Source organism: Cryptomeria japonica, chromosome 9 (genome assembly GCF_030272615.1).
Source record: "Cryptomeria japonica chromosome 9, Sugi_1.0, whole genome shotgun sequence".
NCBI lineage: Eukaryota > Viridiplantae > Streptophyta > Pinopsida > Cupressales > Cupressaceae > Cryptomeria > Cryptomeria japonica.
In genome coordinates this window covers 332,684,598-332,705,747 of record NC_081413.1, presented here as the reverse complement: position 1 = coordinate 332,705,747, position 21,150 = coordinate 332,684,598, and the positions used below count along the sequence as shown (strand labels likewise).

Below are 21,150 nucleotides of genomic sequence, written 5' to 3'. Positions count from 1 at the left end.
TGCAATCTTTGTGCTGCAAGTAGTTGAGTTTAATATAGATTAAATTAAATATTTTGTTGAGAGAAGCTGCAAGTCTTTGTGCTTTCACTTGTTCTTAAGAGAATTTTGGAATAGATTCTGTGAGAAATAGTTGTAAGTCTTTGCACTTATACTACTTCCCATTATTTAAAGTAGAAAAGAATAGTGTTTTTCAGTCTTTGAGCTGTCATAACTCGTTCTTTATAGCATTAGTGTAGAAAAGGGTAGATAGGACTTCATATAATCAAGTCTTTGAGCTTGATATTGTCGTCTCGTCCCGAAGGAAGTGACGGAAGTCTTTGCGCTTTCAGGAAACTTCATTTCCTTTCTCTCATTTCATTTGAAAGTGGTTATTGTTGTTTATATTCAATCGCTATCATTTTCTATGAAGAGAAAAGGATATTGTCTTTCTTGAAAGAAGAAGAACGATTGCTGTCCCATCGTATTTTATTTTCAAAGTTGTAATTAGATGGGGGGAGTCTTCCCTTAATTAGGAGAGTTTTTACTCATGTGTTGTGGCTGAAACCACAATTTTGTATATTTCCACAAGTGTACAAAATTTTCAACATGTGTAATGTCACAAACTATAATCTTTTCTACTTTTCACTTTCACAAGGAACAAGCATGAAACCTGAACACCTCTATATCACCTAGATCTTGATGTGGGAAAGGTGAGAGCATACAAAGAAAGCATTAAAATGATATTATAATAAAGTGCTTGCTGGAAATAAGCCACACAACTCAATATTCCAACTATTAAAAAATCTGAAAAATATAAGCTTCATCTAGCTGTAAGCCTTCCAAAACAATTACAAATACTAAATCCAGCAAAGAACCACACAGATTAACATTTAAAATAATAATGTTGCAAATGAAAGTGATTTTTACTGTCATGGCCACATAGCACCACATCTACAATACTAAAATCATCAATGGTTCTAATATTTTTGCAATAAAACACAAAAAAATACAATGAAAAAGTATTATTTCAATGATCTGCAATACTAAATAGAGATGTTTGGCTTAAATTGAACAACATGATTATGTCTATAATGAAGCCTAATATACTTCATCAATCTGGTATTTATTTTTTCCTATTGAAAAGTTAAACCCTCTTTTTTGCCAATATATATCATATAATGCTCAAAAACCTCAAAAGCAGCAGATAATTCTCATTTTCTTCAACATCATGCAAAGAGTATGGAGCTTACCTTGGACCAGGTCTCAAATACCACTTTCCTTCATATTGCTTAAAGTCCCCTTCAACCATAGAAAAGTGTAATTCTTTCCCATTTTCCTACATGGTAAACATCTATTACAACATGCCATTTCAAATATCACTTCTTAGACAATAGATTAACATAAAAAAAGCATGGGCATAAAAAGGAGAAAGGAATGAATTCTAATAGTGTGCACAATAAACAAGTGGAAATAGATTATTCTCATCTAGATCCAAATCGCTTGTCCAAACTTGACCCATCAATACATATTAATAAACAAAACTAAAGGAAATCAATGTCTAGATGGCACTGTAACAATATCTTATTGAAATTTTTGTTCCAGGAGTCTTCCAATGAAAAAGGGATATCTAGAAGATAAATACATCTAAATCCAAATATAATTAAAAAGTTCAACCCTATTCAAATACAAATACCCTGGGACCCAACTCATTGCACCAGCATAAATTCTAGCGACTAGAAATAAAAAAATAGAGAAGGGACATGAGAACTCACTTAACTGAGAGAGGTATATTAACTAGGACCCAAACACATTAAAATTCATTACATAACCCGGTTAAAAGGATTACTTCAGTTTCAACTTTAGACTTAAACTACCTTGCTAAACCAGAATGCCAAACAAGAGTGATAAAAACTAGAAGTTCAAATAGTTATATAACTCAAGAAATTTTAAGGAAAATGACTTTAAAACACCAAGAAAACACACAAATCTGTTATCAGAACCATAATTGCAAAGATATAGGGCAAGCTAAAAAATTAAAATAGCGGCCTAGATTTCTATAAAATTTGGCATGTTGTAGCTGTTAACAACCGATCTAAGACAATTTTATTATGGCTTTGCTTGTGTCGACTCGTGTCATGATTTGTCAATTTGTTCCTTGCCCCATATATGTCTTCATATTTGTTCCTTATTATGTTCATGGAAAACTAGTTTTCTGAAGTTTTTGTGAAGATCAAAATTTGCCATAGTCTATTCCTTCAATGTTATATTTGTTCGTTGACTTGTTATTGAGAATTTCCTTCCCTTGTGTTTTATTTCCTTTTGTTGAGAGACCAATTACCAGACTTTGCATGGATCTATGGATTGATTTGGCAGGTTAACCATCTCTTGATCAACCACAATGGTACAAGTTAGCAACTTATATGTATCCAACATCGAAGTTTCCTATAGAGTGGTGACATGTATGTTCATGACTGGGCCTTTAGTGCAATTAATCTTCATAAAGAAACACAATTAGCAAAGAGGTGTTGATCATGTTCTCGAAGGCAAAAGTATATGGCTACATGGCAAGATTTGGGTGATTTCGGTAGATTGATGGATGGTTGAGTACATCCCTCCAAAAGCAAGATCAAGTAAATATGATGCATCCATCAAAAAATCAGAGTATCCACTTTTGCTCATCTATAGATTTGTTAGAGATGTTGATCTTAGAAGTAATCAATCTTGATTGATCCATAAAGGATCGAATAATGTAGTCCAGTGTCAATGATGAAGGTACATGGCATATTTTGGTTGGCTATATGTTTCTTTGTAAGATGTAGTTGCACCATACCAGTAGATCATGGGGGGTGTGCATTTAAGCCATCCAACAATCTCTTGCAACCTTTTATTTTTAAAGGTAAAAGTATGTTGGAAATGTTGTCATTGATGTCAAAGTGTGTTTTGTTCAAGAAGCAAGATTGTTGGAAATATGATCATTGATGTTAGAGTTTGATTATTGGAAATATTGTCATTGATGTCAAAGTTTGGGAGATTGTTTGTTATATTGGCTTTGATTGGAGATTGACTCATGGAATTTTATTATTTTGAAAAAGGTGTAATTGGAGGCTGACTAATGGAATTTTATTATTATGATTTAATTTCACTGGGCCGACCTATGTGTTTTATGTAATTAATTTTGGGGCCCAAAGGGATATAAAAATGTGAAGCATGTTGTAGGTATGGTGTGAAAAAATGTTTTATTATTCGAATACAAAGCAAAGCAGATTTAATGCAGAGCAAATTTTATTAAGTGTGAAAGTGCAAAAAAATATGATCATCATCCATTGAAGAAACAACATCCAAAAGGTGAGATTTTGCAGATGAGGTTGGTGCCTCCTAAAAGAAGAGATCAATGGGAATTAGTGTCTCTAGTAGGTTGGTATTTGCAAATTCTATAAGTTGGGATTGGTGTCTCCAATGGGTTGGTGCTTGCAAATATTATAAGTTCGTTTTATTTTTGTTGTAGCTGGATTTGGACAATAGATCCAAGCAGTCCTCCATAGTTTTTCCTTTAAAGGGCTTCCACATAAATCTTGTGTTGTTAATTGTGTGGATCTTGTGTGTGTTAAATTTTTAATAAGTAAAAGTTTGTCTTATATTGATTCACCCCCCACCCTCTCAATAAGTGTGTGCTCTTTAATTGGTATCAAAGTGAGTTCCTTCAGAAATAGTCTAGCCACTAGAAGGTAGATCTTAGGAGCACACATGACTTGTCAAGAAGGTTTCTCCTCAAATAGAGCTCCATTATTTGATGGAACAAACTGTAATATCCCACTAATTTTTATTTTTATTTTTAACAATAAGAGATACAAGCAATCACCACAACCCGTTACGATTAGAGAAATAATCCAAACTGCTGAAAGGGAACCCTTCCACCTTTTGTTTACCGAGAGCCCAGTCTGGGAGGGTGAGAGCATACGGTGTTCCAGGGATCATTAGCAACAATAATCAAACTGAAATTACAATGCCTGGGTGGCAAGCCAGACCCTTCTGTTTATCCAGCAGGATAGAAACCAAACTCTTGGCGGTAAACCGGCCAAGGGAAAATGACAAGAAACTGAAATTCAATCACTCTACCGCATATTTCAGCGGGAGGACATTACATTAAACTATCACTCTACCACATATTTCAGCGGGAGGACAATTGCATTAAACTTATCACTCGACCACTTATTCAGTGGGAGGACTGAGTACATAAACTGAATTTCAAAGTAAGAAGGCGGCTAAGCCAGCCTCTTCCACTTATGTAGTGGGAATTACAAAATAAGGACAGCAAGAATGATTGATCAGTACTACTGAAACAACCTTACAAAATTAGAGATGAAAGGAGAGTAATGCAGATTTCTACAGCAAGAATATAATTTTCTGTTACAATCAATCTGCAAGCTGAAAGTACAAAACAGCAGCCCATGGAAACACCCAAATGCTCATAACTCCCTCATTTTTCATCCAATTTGACTCAAACCAGTCCCAAACCCACCATAATTCACTCACAACAGCAACCAATCAAAGCTACAACCCCAACAACCCAACAACTATTTGGCACGCATCCCAATGCAAGCACAAAATCCAACGCTAGACCTAGGAAGTTCGATTTTGTCTAGAAAAATCATTGCTCAATTAAAATTGCTAAAAACTTACACAATGTATCGCCATGGCTAGGAAGGAAGGATGAGTCGATACCCAGAATGATGGAGTCGCCTGGTTAAGAGGTGTGAGCAAAATATACTTTCAACAATCCCGCGACCAGCAACCAGAAAACACTCAAATCCCACATAGAACACTCCACAATCTGCAACTCATTCACCAACAGCATTGGGAATACAAGGACACAGCTAGGTACTATCTTGCAAGTACGAAACTGAGACTTAGCTAGGAAGCCATACTTCGAAGCTCTGATTTTCAGTCGCCAAACCGGCAGCATAACGATGCAATTTTCATAGATAGTGCAAATGGGAGCCCAAGTCTCATATTTATAACTTCACTCCCCAAACCCAAATGCAATTCCTCCAAATTCAACGCCTTGCATTTGCATTTCATTCCACTACATGTGGACCCAAGTGTAGCGCCACTTTTCATAAGTCAAAACTCACGCCAAAAGGGAGAGGACCCGCGTCAATCACTTGGCAAATAATGGAGATGCAATGTGAAATAATATTCCTCTAAAATATTTCGACATCCCATAGTACACATGAATTTCGCCAAAAACTTAGGATAAAATAGGCATTAATCCCAAATTTAATAAACCAATAGCCAATAATCAGATTAATTAAATATTAACCTTAGGATAAGGAAATAATATTTAATTATGTCGCAAATGACTCCCGTACTGATTATTATCTAGGATGAAACTAAGCCCGGACGACCACAGAACTGTTGCAGAATCAGAACCCTGTCTACTGCCAAAAATAGAATTGTGCCACACTGCCACTTACTAAAAATAGTAAGTCAAGAACTAATGCTCAAAAAAGCATGATCTTCGCTTCCAGAGGCAAAGCATGGAGAGCTCAGTAGGACAGTAACACCAGAATGGTCATTCCCTGACTTACTAAAAATAGTAAGTCCTCGTTTCATCAATGTTGGACCCTCATTCTTCATTCCACCTAGCCTACGGGTCTCAGGAATAGGCTAATGGACCACTAGAAGGTCATCAGTGAGAAGGGGACATTACACAAATTATGCATTATGGAGCATAAGGATGTGAGCTTATCTAACAGCTCTTGCTTTTGATATTTGGCAATCATTTGTGAGTGGTTATAAAACTCCAACACTTCCACCAACGGATCAGCCTATAAAGAAGGCTAGTGAAAAAAATGCAAAAGCCATAAATACTATGTTGTGTGATATGTCCAAATAAGAGTTTGTCAAGGTAATGCACTATGACTCAGCAAAAGAAATTTGGGACAAACTTAAAAAAACATCTATGAAAGTGATGACAAAGTTAAGAAGGCCAAGCTCCAAACTGTTGTGTGTTGCACACGCTCCCTGTCGCTGACAAGGTCCCCCTTCCCGTTTTGAGCTTTTCATCGTTGTCCTGCTAGGTTCCAAGCAGAGTTTCTCGCGTCTCTTCGAGTGAGTTCGTGACCGATCCGTAAACTGATTGACGTTGAAGTAATGAACCGATAAGTCCTCCTGACTAGTCTAGCTCTCGGGCATGAACGCCAAGAGCTTTGCTCGAAGTTTTGAGAATCGCCTTAGATAGGCGTAAGGTGGTAGGAATTGGCAGAGCCCGCCAAGCAAGAGCAGTGCGCCTAAGGGTCGCACGAAGATCAAAGTCGACATTTTCCGCACCACAGCTGTGAGGCCGATTGCATAAGGTTTGTCACCCGACGTTTGTAAGGTTTGAGCGAGAGATGATTTTCGCCTGCTGATGAAAGATCGAATTGCCCGGCCAAGTGCCTTAGTATTCTGATGCCTCCTAAATCCAGATTTGTGGAACCTGGCAAAGGGCTAGTAGGAGGTTCAACATTTCGTGCAAGTTTTCAAAATTGTCTAAAGGGCAGATTTCGGACCTAGAGGCCCGAAGGGGGTCAGAATTTCACTAAGCTAATCTTGCCAAAATCGCTCAGGGGATCGAAATTTAGACCGTGGGACGAAAATTTCAAAATCTGATGCTCCCTACTTGGTCCGAAAATAATGCAGAAGTTCTTTTAAATGTTGCAAAGGTAGCTCTAGGTCTGGAAATCACTTTAAATGTCCATCTTCGGACCTTGGGGCGAAACTGGGGTCTGTCAAAGGCACGTTTTGGTCCGAAATTCGCCTCAAGTTCCCATTTTCGGACCCTGGGGGGTAAATGGGATAATGTATCAAGTTTGCGAGGTCGTCCCCTAGATCCGAGGTTTCTTTTAGAGCTCGCCAAGCATGTCAAAATCCGAGAACCCTCAATACGCCCAATCTCGGACCATAAGATTAAAAGATTAAAACGCGAAGCGTCCACAGAAGCACGTCAAGGTCCGAAATTGCCTAAGGCGCTCAAATTCGGACCTTAGAGCTATTTGTTTTTTTAAAATAATAGAAAGGGTGTGAAATGTTCCAAGGACTCTCCTAGCCCAGAAAATCGCTTAAGTTCCAAATTCGGACCTTAGGTTGAATTTGAAAGAAAAGAAGCGCGTCGAGGTCCGAAATTGCCTAAAGCGCTCAAATTCGGACCTGGAGTAAAGTTAGAAAAGTGCAAAGGGCGTCGAGTTTAAAAGAAAAAAGTGCTTTAGCCTCCGAAAACCTTCAAGTTCCTATTTTCGGACCCTAAGAACGAAATTCAAAAGAGTAAAGAAGCGTTTAATTTTGCGCAGTTTTGAAAACGCGAAGTATTTCAAGAGTGCTCCCAACTCCGAAAAAACGCTTAGAGCCGATTTTCGGACCCTAGCTCAGAGATGTGAGATAATAAAAGTCGCGAAAGCATGTTTAGGTCCGAAATCGCTTGAAATCACTTAAGTTCTCTTTTTTCGGACCCTTGGGATTAAAGTGAAGAAAACGCGAAACATTTAAAAGAACGCCTCCAGCTCCGAAATCACGACGAATACATGGGTCGAGTGCTCCGAAGTTTATTGGCAAAATACACTTCGAACGCTCAAGGCAACATAGCGCTTGGAATCCGAGCTTCTCCATTCGAGCCCCAAGGTCATCGCGAAATTCACCAAAGCCCCCCCCCAGTTCCGAAAAACTCTAAACCCTCAAATTCGGACCCTAGAAAGCAAATGAAGAAAACGCGAAACATTCAAAGGGACGCATTTAGTCCGAAAATCGCGAGAATGCCTCCAGCTCCGAAGTTTTTTACAAATAAAGGCGTCGTGACTCTTGAAGTCACGAAAATCGCAAGGAATGGCATAGTTTAAAGGTTTGCGAAGCTTGCAAATTCGTTCAAATCCTCCGAAGTCATTGCAAAAAACTCTCCAGGAAGCCTGAAGCCGCCAAAGGTTAAAATCACCAAGTATACCGAAAACCTCTAAGCTTCGAAATACAGAAGCGCGTTGAGGTCCGAGGTTAGTCTGAAGCCATCAATAATGAGTTAAGAATCCGTAGTTTTGGCGAAGCCGTTGAAGTCCGAGAATATCTCCAAAGTGGCGAGAGCACCCCAGCTCCGAAAGTTGCAAGATCGTCTTTCAAGTCCGAGGTTTTACCTCCAAAACAGTGTCGGTGCTCTGAAAACCGCCAAACGCCCAAGACCCCCAGCAGGTGGAGGTCGCAAAGTTTCCAAGTTTGCAAAAGAGGAAGCGAAAGGTCCGAAATTCACCAAAGTGGGTCAGACCTCCGAAATTCGCCAGAGGTGTGCAAATCGCGAAGTGGAAGATGCGAAATTTGCAAGTCTCGCAAGGAGGAAAACGCAGTTCAGAATTTGAAAACCATCCAAAGTCCGAAAACAAGGAGCGTCCGTTCATTTCACGCGACAAGGTTGGCTAATCTTTCACCATCTGCTCCCATCAGGTAAGTACGCTTTGTTGCATATAACCATTTGAAAAAATGCTTAAATCGAATGGGCAAATCGTAAAATTTGATCGCAATGCTTGAATTCTTGAAATTTGCATCTCTTTTGCTCATAAACATTGTTCAAACGCTCAAAATTTAGAAATCCACTCTTAAGGCTTCGCCAGAAATTGCACCTCTTTTCAAACTTAGGAAAATTTTCATGCTTTGCCTCTGTTGTAAATTAATCCAAAATCCAGAAATAATAAGTATAAATGCGTAGTCAGGAATCTTCATGAATATTCTGGTTTCGAGATTGATCAAGCTGTTACCTAGAAATATTGCTCCACGTCCAAACCAAATTTTAAGATTAATCCCGGCATGTTGGAGCATTTTCTTATCTATCCTGCATTACCTTTCTTGTATCACCTCGTAATCCGCGTCCGATTGTGCAGGATAGATGCCTAAATCGACGGTGGAAACATCAAAAACGCCCGCTGCAGCCGAGACCTCACGAGCATCCAAATCAGACATCCCGCATAAGGTTGAAAAGATGAAGTACCAGTATCAAAGGGGAGGATTGAGGGAGTCAAAAATTCAGAGCGTCTGGGACAACATTGGTGATACCGACCTTGGCCATATTGATATTCAGGACTTCAGGAATTGGGTCTTCTCACCCAACGCATATGGCAGGCCTAGGCAGATGGTGGAAAGTGGCATCGCCCAAGCGGCAGGTTTTCCTCCAGCAATCCAGAACTATGAATTAGTAGTGGAGGCTGCTCGGCATTACGAACCAAAGTCCAGACTAGTGCTTCTGGAGAATATGACTATCGCCGACTTCTCCCCTGAGGCTATTGGTGATGCATTTGATATCCCCTTTCCAAATAATCCCACAGCTACAACCATAGACGAAGCACAAGGGGCATATGATATGAATCCAGCCTGATGCAAAGCACTGATTAACGAGGAATGGTTCAAGGAGAAAAGGCCTTCGAGCACCAGGATTGTGAAAAAGACCCCCAGGAGTGATTTTCATAATGAACATGGGGATATGGTCACCTTACTCAGCCGAGTCATGGGACTTCCTAAGTCCAGCTACTTTGAAGAATGGATGTTCTATTTTACAGAGCAGGTCTTCGCCGGAAAGTCTAAGTTTGACTGGGCCCAGATCATAAGCGATAACATCCACACTTAGCTGATTGAGCTCGAAACGAAGAAGTACTTCACCATGACCTCCTATTTGGTCTATATGTTCGCAAAGAACCAGCCACTGCCAGGATTGACAATGAAAGGTGAGATCGGGAATGGGCCCGATCAGGTGAAAGTCTATGATTGTTACCCACAGCTGCACTACCAGGATATAGCTCAGAGGGAAAAGAACAGCCCGGCTTACACGGTTGGTCAGTATGAACGCGTCAATGACGCCTTCACGATGCGCCTAGTTAGGCTAATGCAGGGAGGGTTGCACATAAGGCTCTCGAACCAAGCTACTACTTTAGTGCAGAGGTATGGAGCCTAGTTCATTCAGTTCCCAAGGTTTTCCTACATCCGAATAGTTGGCTTCGACGGTGCCCCCCTTCGACTTCCACGGTATCCAACCGACAAAGTAATCCTTATGGAGGTGGCAAGGCAGTCACGCCCCGTCGGCATCTTACTTCGAGAAAGCAAGCAGGCTGGATTCGCATTTCCTATGATCATAGGCATCCATGATGTCCATTTGAAGACCCCTACCCTAGCAAAGGAGTCCCTTGCAGAGTTGGCCTCTTATGGCCTACAGGACCATTTCCCAAGAAAACACTTCGATCATGATAATCTGGCAAAAAGGGCATGTGGTCGAAGATACAGAGCAAAGGAGTCAGTTGAAGACTATTGGAAGAATTGCTCTGATGACTACGAGGTCAGGCAACGGGAATATTCTAGGTTGAGTGTGCAGCAGATGCGACTCTTTGAATACCGTCGGGTCCCAGATCAGCTCACGGACTCAAGAAATTGCCTCCAGGTCTGAGAATTCGAAGCAGTAAGACATCTCTTGCCAGGCGTTGATTGGTCTCAGGACCCAATCACAGATTTCGAAGCAGTTATGGTAGCCCCAGCAAGGTACACAGATCAGTGGTTACATCAGCAGATCGAGAGGCTAGTCCATGAGGGAGTCCAGTTCACTTACCATTTGATGGGCAGTCTCGATTCTCAGTCTTCCAAAGACGAAGGAACATCTAGTGCACCCCGGGAAAGAACTAAGAAACCAGAGAAAAGAAAGAAAGCTAAGGCTTGCAGAGGAACTCGGACGTCCAAAAGAACAAGAAGGGAGAAGATTCCTATAAAGAGGCTAGAAGTCACTTCATCTTCAAAGGATCCCAGTTCGTCCGACGATGCCATAGAATTGGATTGCGTACCTGCTCCACCTTCCCAGAGCGACATCGATGCATTTGAGGCCAATGATCCTCCTGCACCTGATGTACTGGACACTGAGCTAAGAGCCCTCGAGTTGACCGAATTGGGTAACCAAAAGGAAGAAGGAGAAATCCCATCCACCCAGGGGGTCGAAGTGCATGAACCTACCCAGCAGAGCCGTCACGAGTTGCTACTCCTCAATACAGCCAAGGACGACTCCACCGTCGAGGGAGAACAAAGGATAGACGAAACTCATGAGCCCGAGAGAACTGAAGAGCAACCTTCACATGAAGATGTCAGACAGTTTTTCAGTGAAATAGGGGAGAACTCAGCTGCAAGCAAAGAGCTTCCTACCTCTTTCACTCCTCCGGTGGCAGGGCAGCTACGAATTTGTGGTCAGTCGGTTGAGAACGTAGGAGAACAGAATGCTGACTTGACCCTATCATCGACCCAGACAGTGCCTCAAGAGTGGCTGATTGCCAGAGCTCAGCGCAGGGCCGCCACTAAAGCACCCATCGATCTAGAGGATATCTTCTCGTGAATGGATCAAGCAAAGGCTAAAGGGAAGAAGAAACCAAGGGCATATTCTAGAGTGATCAAGGACGAGCAAAGGAACCGCACTCTTCATATTGCCACCCCGCCCGTAGACAAGCCAGCAGATCAGATAACACTGGCAGATTACAGCATTACGATTGTCCCCATCGGACGAGCTACCAAAGAGCAAGAAAAGGAAGAATTTAAGGATTCAGTGCAGAACATACTCAGACAGCTCGAAGAGATCACAGCGGAAAAGGATATGTATCGGGCCCGTGCTGAGCAAGTCGAGGGATACATCGATCAGCTCCTACGGCCATTGCACAATCCCTTCGAATCCCATATTCCCCCAGCAGCATTGGCACAAAGGACCACGACTAAATTTGAAGGAATTCGGGATACCGCAAAGGCCGTCAAGGAATGGATGCAAGACATCAAGAAAAGGGGAGAACAGATCCTTAAAGAGGTGAAAGAAATGGCCCTCCATCGAGAGCTCACTCTAGTCAAGCTGTTGGAGATAAAGAGGGAATCCCTTCACATGCACGAAGTGGCAGCCTCTACCCTTCCCCTCATGAGAGCTCTTTTTTGGACACATGCGCAAATTCCCACATTGTCTGACATCCTAGATCCTCATAGCATCAGTGTTCTCAAAGAGTGGTACTGGACCATCACCATGAAGAACGACGCCAAGGAAATTATTGACAAAGAAAGTGACGCATGTGAGATAATTCTGGGGAACATGCAAGAACTAGGTAAGACCATCCTCCGATCAATGGTTTCAGGATGGATAAATGACCTGTCCGACAGTGTAATCCGGCCGGATTGGGAAGAAAGGTTGGGGACAGATAAGGTTTCCTATTCTATTGGGGACTTGAGTTTTGCTGGTCAGTTCCATTCGGACATATTATGCTTTGAGCGCAATCGCTCCAGCTGGAAGGACGGTTTAAAGCACGTGGACCAGTATCTCGAGGGCATGCAGTACAAAATTCGCCACCCTCCCATGCCTCCATTTAGTCTGCTCTTCCAGGTATGTATCAAATTCCAGGAATACGTTCGCGAGGAAGGAGCAGCAGGTCATGATCTATGGCAGGAATACCTGCATGGCGAGGACCAGTTTCTAGAGAAAGAGTGTGAAACCGAAATAGAGAAAGTAGTTTCTCAAAAGTGCTTTTTTCCCTCCAAATCTTAAAATACACTTTTGTCCAAAAAGGTGACAATTGACTTTTGGTCAACAAATTGTAAAACTTTTTGTGCACCTTTTTTGATTTGTTCCAAATTGTTGTAATTATCCCTTTTTGGGTAGTTATTGCCCATTTTGGGGTAGTTGTTGATATTTGCCTCCCATTTATGGGTATGGGCAGCAATGCTTTATGGATGAATCTGGGCCACTTATTTAGATTAAATCTAGGCCATTCATTCTTTTTGAAGCCTATTTAAGGGACTGGTTTTCCCTCTTTTTTGTAAGAAGTTCTTGGATTGTTGTGAAAGCTCTGAAGAAATTTGCAGGAATTAATACAATGAATTAAGACTACTTTCAAGTTTCCTTGTGAGTGCATGGTCTCCTTCTTCACTTAATTTAGAAAGCTTTCAGTTATGTCTATTTATTTTACATAGCGTTTTTTTTTTAATCAAGCATCTGATAGAATCTTTACAGTCCATACCATTAGAGAACAGCTGATTGCTTTTCTTTCTACATGGTTAATCTAGACCCTTTCATGCTCAGTTCGGTTATCAAATACATACTATGAATGTAGAAGTTCTAATATCGTACTTGATAATATGAAAATCTAGCTTCTCCTTTGAAGATTGCACTAGATTTATGCAAACATTGTGTCTAAATAGCTGATGATGTTTAATCTAGTTTCCTAGAGGTGTCTGTCTGCTTGACTGAATTTGTTGTCTTAGTTAGAGTTTGCAGTTCGTGTCTCTCTCTCCCTCTCTATCCTTCCCTCCTTTCCCCCCTTTTTATTTTTCTTAGAAAAATCCACAGTCCTACCAAAACAACATCAAAATTAACCAATATCATCCGATGGAAAGATCGTAAAAGTTCCAGGGAACTTATCCGTAAATTGCCAATTAAACGTAAGTCCCCCTTGTGTTTCCAGCAAAAACACATCAAGCCACTGAGAGATCCCGCAATCAAGACATGACGAAAGAAACCTTGAGGTTGTCTCCTCTGATCAAACTTAGAAAACAGCATTAGAGACTTCCTTATCTCAAGAGAGAGTAGGATAATCAGTCGGCTATTCTATTTTGCGTTGGCCGTATGGAGTTTGCAGCGATGCGATTTCAGACACGTCAACACAAACCCATAGAAGAAAATTCGAGAACTTGAAAATGAAAGACAAAGAAACTATTTTAGACTATCTCCTTCGTGTGGATGAAATCATCAACACCATCAAAGGACTTGGTGAAAAGGTTGAAGATTCAATGATTGTGCAAAAGGTGCTAAGGTCTCTCCCCTTCAAATTTCATGCAGAAGTTTCCATCATTGAAGAAATGAAAGATCTGGATACATTAACAATGGATTAAAAGCATGGGATCCTCATGGCATATGAAATGGGGACTAAAAATAAGAATCCATCAAAGCAAGAAGAAGCCTTCAAAGCTTCAAACAAGAAGAATAATAAAGAGCCTAAATCAAGTCATATCTCTATAACATCATGAATTGCACCATGTGCAATTTCACATCACATAGGCCTTCAATTTAGCCAAATGAAAGACAATGATCGAACTCCCTTTCCATTAGCCTACCTTGCCATCTATCATCCTTAGTCTCCCGACCATTTGGTCTAGATCATTCATGGACACATGCGTGTCACAGAGACATCCACATGCCGCACACTCATCTTGCAAATATCCACGACTAAAGGTGGTCGTTGGGACATTACACTTGATAATTTTGGCAATGTAATGCCTCTCTGGGCTCGCACAGACGTCAAGACAACTTCTAGTCCCTTAATATTGCCTTTTTGCACCTCATTTTCACTCTCTCTTGCTCTTTGGCTTATTGAAATCACTCTCTTTGGCATTTGTGAATCTCTCTTGTATTCCCTACATCATTTTCATAGCATATCAATCCACCACCTTCTGCCAAAAAACTGTGCATTGAAGCTCTACCAACTTGGAGACCACTACCTTCCTCATTCTAGCAAGTTGCCATGCTTCTTGTTCTTGAAGGAGGGTAACCCTCTAGGTAATCCAGTTGTTCATTTCATTGTCTTTAATCTAGCACATCATCTATTGTATTCTACTTGTTTCATTTCCATAATCATTTTTATCATAATCTTGTCTCTAAGCCACAAAGGTTGAAACACCAAAATGAGGGTTTAACCATGGCAAACCTCTAAACACAGCCACCCCAAACATTTCATCCTTGGTCTTATGTGTGTAGGTTTTAACGAAGGACACTGTTGTTTGGGCTGGAGGCTTCATATCGTGGACCCATTGTAAGAAGTCCTTTGTCTTCTTTGTCCTTTTCAATTATTTCCTTTTCAATTATTTCCTTTTTGTTCTATTATTTCATTTCATCACATTTAGTACACAAAACTTAAGTACTCATTATCCGGTACCCATTGGTATGGATTTCCATACTCTATCTATATAGGACATTTGCATGTTGCACTGTCGTCTTCGACCCACATGTGCATCCTGGGAAGAGAGCGTATGGAGTCCTCCAAGTGGTCCTCATAACCTGTGTTTTCGCCTTCTATAGTCTAAATATTTTTATTAGTTAGCATATTGCAGTTACACACACATTTCTCTTCTAAGTGGGAAAACTTAGGGGTCATAGTACCTCAAAGGTTTGTGTGGAATCTAACCACCCTTCGTAGCGGTTCAATTTTCCTCCTCTACAAGCTCCAACAATGAACAAAATGTAAAGGAAGACCTGTAATGTCCCCTACTTGGTTCAAGACCGTTTTAACCGTAATTAATTGATTTCCAATATATTTATAACTTAACTAAATCAATTAAGAGACAAAACTATCTTAACATGAATCCAACCTAGGATGTTCTACCTTTTCTTTAGTCCATCGAGTACTAGCTAACTCACCATACTAAATAATTATTCATATTTTTGATTTATAAATCATTTACGCATTTATTAATTTTTAATTAATAAATACTTATTATTATCAATCAATTAATAAATACTTTGTTTTGGTGATATTTATGTATCTACTAATTACTTATTATATAAGTTATTAATATACTATTGCTTAAATCAAGAATCATTACCATATTCAGTGGTTGTAAAGGCAGACAGATCTGACGCACGTCAGATCTGGTCTGCCACTGTATGTGTAACTAAGTTTGGCTATCATCATATTGCAGTCCATACTGATATTACTTATTTATTATTATTATTATTATTATATTACTATTTTATTATTATTATTATTATTATTATTATATTCTGCAAAAGAACATTATCGAACTTCATATATATATAAGCATACATATTAAACAAATTCCCATACGCACCAGCAAGAATAAAGATGTTAATTAATAACAGTTCCGATCTGATCTGGACGATCCTTATGTTCAACGATCTAACCCATAGTCGATTTCCTCCACGTAGGTCTGCATAGTATCTCCAATCTGCAGAAGTAAAGAGAATTCTGCTCTTTCTGATGTGTGACTATGGAATATATGCTTTGAATCTCCTTTGTGGATTATAGCAATAATGCTACAAGACCTGTGTCTGATCTGGCAATGGTAATATGCTGATAATTCACTTCAATCACATATAGTGATGAAGTACGATTGCTGTCTCTGATTTGTACTTGAAACACGTGCAATATCTTGGTGCTGTTTCTGATATAAACTTTGAAATATGCAACCTTTATGCCAAAGGCAATGAATGCTCGAATGAGCAGATCCGGTTAGGATGCAAATAGAAAACAAGACAAATTCCATTAACATATATTCATGGATATCCATTATCATATATTCACAATTATAATAACTATTCCTAACCATTCATTAATATGTATTTATTACATATATCTACACCTATTCATTAACATATGCTTACACCTATTCATTAACATATTTACACATATTCATTAACATATAAAAAACCATTCATTATCATATATGTTAAAGTATTCATTACTTATATTCAGAAACATATATATTAAATATGCATTTAATTATAATCATTAACATATACATTAAAATATTCATTTATTAACATGTATATTAAAATATTTATTCATTAACATATAAATTACAATATTCATTACTTACCTGTTAGTAAACTGCAGCAGTGGTTTCTATTTCTACCCTTGCTGTTCGCAGTCTGCTCCTTTCCCAGACTTCCTTCTAAACTCTTTTCCCTGTCCACCTCCTCCCCCCTTATCCTTGCGCTGACCTCCCTTTTTATATATCCCATGGAGGGGAAAGGTTGCATCCCTCCACAGGTCCCTTTCCACGCGAAGGGATGCAAGGGTAGTCTTTAGCATCACTTCGTGCGGGGTAGGGGGGGTAGTCTTTAGTATTAAATATATTTCTTTGTTTTTTATATTCTTTATGGTATTTTAATCGTTTACTTTATAATACCATTCACTTATAATATCATTTACTTTATTAGACCCATTAACATTTTAACCATTTACTTTATAATACTTTCCATTATTATTTAATATATCAAATGTATTACCAATTTAATCATTTGTTTGATAATACTTTTCCTTTATTATTTTATATGTATTAAATCTATTAATATTTTAATTATTTATTAATGTTAACCTTATTTAATTAATCCATATTTAATGATTTATTTCCTCTTAGTATATTAATTATTATTTAATAAATTTACATTGGTGATACTGTTAACTCCTTCCTTATGATAATCGATATTATTCCTTAATCGCTACTAACCATAACTGATGACTATTATCAAACTACCCATCATCTCCACTCAAACCGATATTGCGTAAGTCCCTACTCGTCGTCTTTCAACCTTAGAGGAAAATCGTGAAGTCTCGTAAATGAGACGATTTTCTAATATTATTAGATGTTATTTAATAAATGTTTTAATTATCGTATTTATTTAATCACAATAATCCAATGTCTAAAGAGGGGTTATGACAAGACCATTTTGTGAGAAAGCTTAAGAAAGGATCCGATAAATACAAATGTAAGTTACCCTTTAAATGCTTTAACTATGGAAAAATAGGACATTATGCTGCTAAGTGTCCATATGTTGAAGATGATAATAGTGACGATGAATAAGATCATAACATATAGAAAGGGAGCAACATCATCAACACAAAAAGAGCTACAAACAAGATAAACATGAAAAGAACTTCCATAAGCACAAGAAAAGCCTCTACTCCGAAGGGGTTAGTAGCTCATCTAAGGATAGCGATGTAAGTATCTCATACAGTGACAAAGAAGAAACTCTCTTCATGGCAATCGAAGCAAAGAGTAATGTCATGCAAGATGAACACAACTTAGGAAGAGAAGGAAAAAAAAGATGGATAAAATGTCGAAATTGAAGGAGATATGGGGATCAAGAAAAACTCATTTGTGTCCTAAAAGAGATCAAGAAGCTTAAGAAAAAGAATCTAAAACAAAAATCACAGCTGCAGAAATATGAAGAAAAGGATTGTGAATCAAAAGAAACAATGTCACAAAGCCTTGAAGAATCAGACAAGATCATCAACAGCCTAAAGATTTGACCAAAAGAGGCAAAGAGAATAGAAGATATAGTGAAAACTCAGCTAAAGAAAAAGAAAAAGACTGTGAAAAGCTAGAGTCTGAAAATATTACCTAGAGGAAGGAACTATAAAAAATAACTACTCAACTAAACAGAAGCTTGAAGTTTGCGAAGAGTATTGAAATTCTAGATTACATTATCGATTGCCAAAGGTCACCATGCATTAAGACTGGTTTTTGGATATGAATAAAATGAAAAGACAAATGCATAAAATCATAAAAGCTACACAGATGCACTCAAGGGGGGTGTCAAGAATGAAAGTAGCAAGAAGAAAGAAGATGATGTTCCTCAAAATGACAACAAGGGTTTCAGAAGATAATTCCCTTCAAGACAAGCACACATGACTACGTTCCAAAATTCTTTCTTTAGTTTTTGGTTTTCCTATAATCATTTTGGTCATAAAGTAGTAGAGTGTAAGGCAAATGCAAGAAATGATTTTATGTGGAACAAAAACAAGAGTTCTTCTGGGTTCTTAGATAAAAACTATAGTTCATTTGCTCCTTTGTTGGATTACAATGGCATATGATATAAGTATAACAACTTTGGTCCTACAACACGTTTTTGTAGAAGTGGTTTTGTGGAACCTCCTAGATAAAACAAGAAATTGGATACTATTGAACACGCCCAGATGTTGAGAGGGGGAAGGTGAATCAGCATAAACCAAATTCAACTATTCATTTACTTATAAACCATTGAATCAGATCTGCAGAAAGAATGTGCACCACACAAGAACACCAAGATTTTTATGTAGAAAACCCGAGAGAAAAACCACAATGAGGATTAACTCACAATATATGAAACAAGTAATTACAAAGTTTGTGTTAGGCTCATTACACCCTAAATGGACTTGCAAGCTAAGGCACACTGCCCTACAATTGACTTGCAATCTGAAGATCACTTCTCTAGAGCAAGATACATTGAGATTAAAACAAAAATATTGGGTGAATTGTTGTGAATGAAGCATCTCACAATTGCTAATAGTGAAGTTCTCTTCGTAGCCCAAGTACTCTATCATACAAATTTTGCACACTTCATAATAATCTGATGTATCACTGATTCATTTTACACATTTCAAGACTTCACATCAACTCTAAATACTTCACAAGTGATTTACCCTTCCATATATATCCTTCATGGCATCCCAAAACATCAATTAGGTCGGCTGAAATAGGACCTAACAAATGAAACATGTGACCTAGAATAGGTTGGCTCCAAGCATATGCATCAACCACAAAATTAGGTTGCAGATCAGCCAAGCACTTAACTGAACCTTAAACATGTCATAATACATCCTTCAAAGCCAATGGAATCGATCTGGATCAACCACAATTGAAGGAACATACCCAGTCAGCCCAATATCAATGCCACTATCACAATTGCTAATAGTTAACCTTTTTACCATTAGGGAGATATTCAAAACATTATGCAAACCGAAATGAAAGTGTTGGAGACCATCTACAACCTTTCTACAACATCTTCTAAAGTAATCAATCATCAAGTGCTAGCGCAAAAGAACAATATCACAAAACTCTTAAATACTATGCAAACTGGACAGACTGTATGAAATCATCATGATAAATACCATGCACCGAAGCACCAACAACTCTGAAACTTATGTCACTTGTCCAATAGATTGTCCTCAACATCTTCCCAAAACTGCAAGGTCATATCAATCATCACAGTAGAATGTGAAGCATTCTAATGAGCCAACCGAAACACTTTATTCTAAAAGACTATGATCCAAAGTCCAAACTCATATATTTTTCTATACAAATGGTTAAGTCCTAAAAAATAGTAGAATGGTACTTGACATACTTCATAGCTTGATTCTAGAACCGCACACCCAAATCGTGTATGGCGGGAGAATGCAGAACAAAATACCAACACACGGTCATAGGGCAACGGGTTGTTTTATATGTTGGTTGAAAATTTTGTACACTTGGGTGAATATACAAAATTGTGGTTTCAACCACAGTGTGTGAGTAAAACTCTCCTAATTAAGGGAAGGCTCCCCCTATCTAACTACAATTTTAAAAATAAAATAAGATGGGACAGCAATCTTTCTTCTTCTTTCAAGAAAGACAATATCTTTTTCTCTTCACAAAAAAGTGATAGCGATTCGATATAAAACAGTAGTAACAACTTTCGAAATGAAATGAGAGAAAAGAAATGAAGTTTCCTGAAAACTCAAAGATTCCCATCACTTCCTTCAGGACGGGACAGCAATATCAAGCTCAAAGACTTGATTATGTGAAGTCCTATCTACCCTTTTCTGTACTAATTCTATCAAGAACAAATTATAACAGCTCAAAGATTGGAATATCTTATTCTTTTCTACTTAAAACAATGGGAAGTAGTATAAGCTCAAAGACTCAGCTATTTCTCACAAAATCTACTTCTAAATTTTGTTAGGAACAAGTGTAAGAACAAAGACTTACAGCTTTTTCCCAATAGAACTTCTACTTTAACTAAATTAATCTTCAATACTTGCAGCTCAAAGACTGCAATCAGATTCGATTAAGTTCTCAAAGAAACACTTGCAAGAAAGGAAACATGGAACACAAACTCAAGAATGTAGCACAAAGACTCAAAGCTTGAGCAATTTTCTTCTATTCCTTTCAATTCTTCAATTTACACATAAAAGCTCAAAGACTTCTTTGCTGCAAATTTGGCAGAGTTTTTGCTTGCTTTCAAAAAGATAAAGATTACAATAGACCCCTCAAGTATTTATAGAAGAGGAGTCTTGAGAAAAAGGTGGGAGGATCCTAACTAACTTGAGAGATTCTCTCAACCACCAAGACTTATTCCAACTACAGTTCTAACTTAACTCAAACTGTAGTTGCCTTACATGTAATTACAAAAGTGCAAGTAATGACTTATCTTGCAATTTACAAAAAGGCTTTTACATGTAACTTGTCAAAAGAAAAACTACAACTAAAAGATTACAAATCTGGAAAAATACAACTAAGTATTAAAAAATACTTAAGTTGTAGTATGTGAAGACATGAATCCTTTGAAATTTTGGATGATCATTTGCAGCTCATCAGGATCCGGTTCATGGGTGTTTTTGGCCACGATCA

The 21,150-nt window shown here is 38.5% G+C and overlaps 1 protein-coding gene across 1 annotated transcript in view; it reads right to left on the bottom strand.

Annotated features, from left to right (window-relative positions):
- Positions 1-1,225: 1,225 nt before the first annotated feature.
- Positions 1,226-21,150, bottom strand: part of LOC131858045 (uncharacterized) — a 52,978-nt gene continuing 33,053 nt past the window's right edge. The window contains exon 2 of the mRNA XM_059210918.1: positions 1,226-1,315. Coding sequence (XP_059066901.1) covers positions 1,226-1,315 — 90 coding nt within the window. The remainder of the gene's footprint in view (positions 1,316-21,150) is intronic.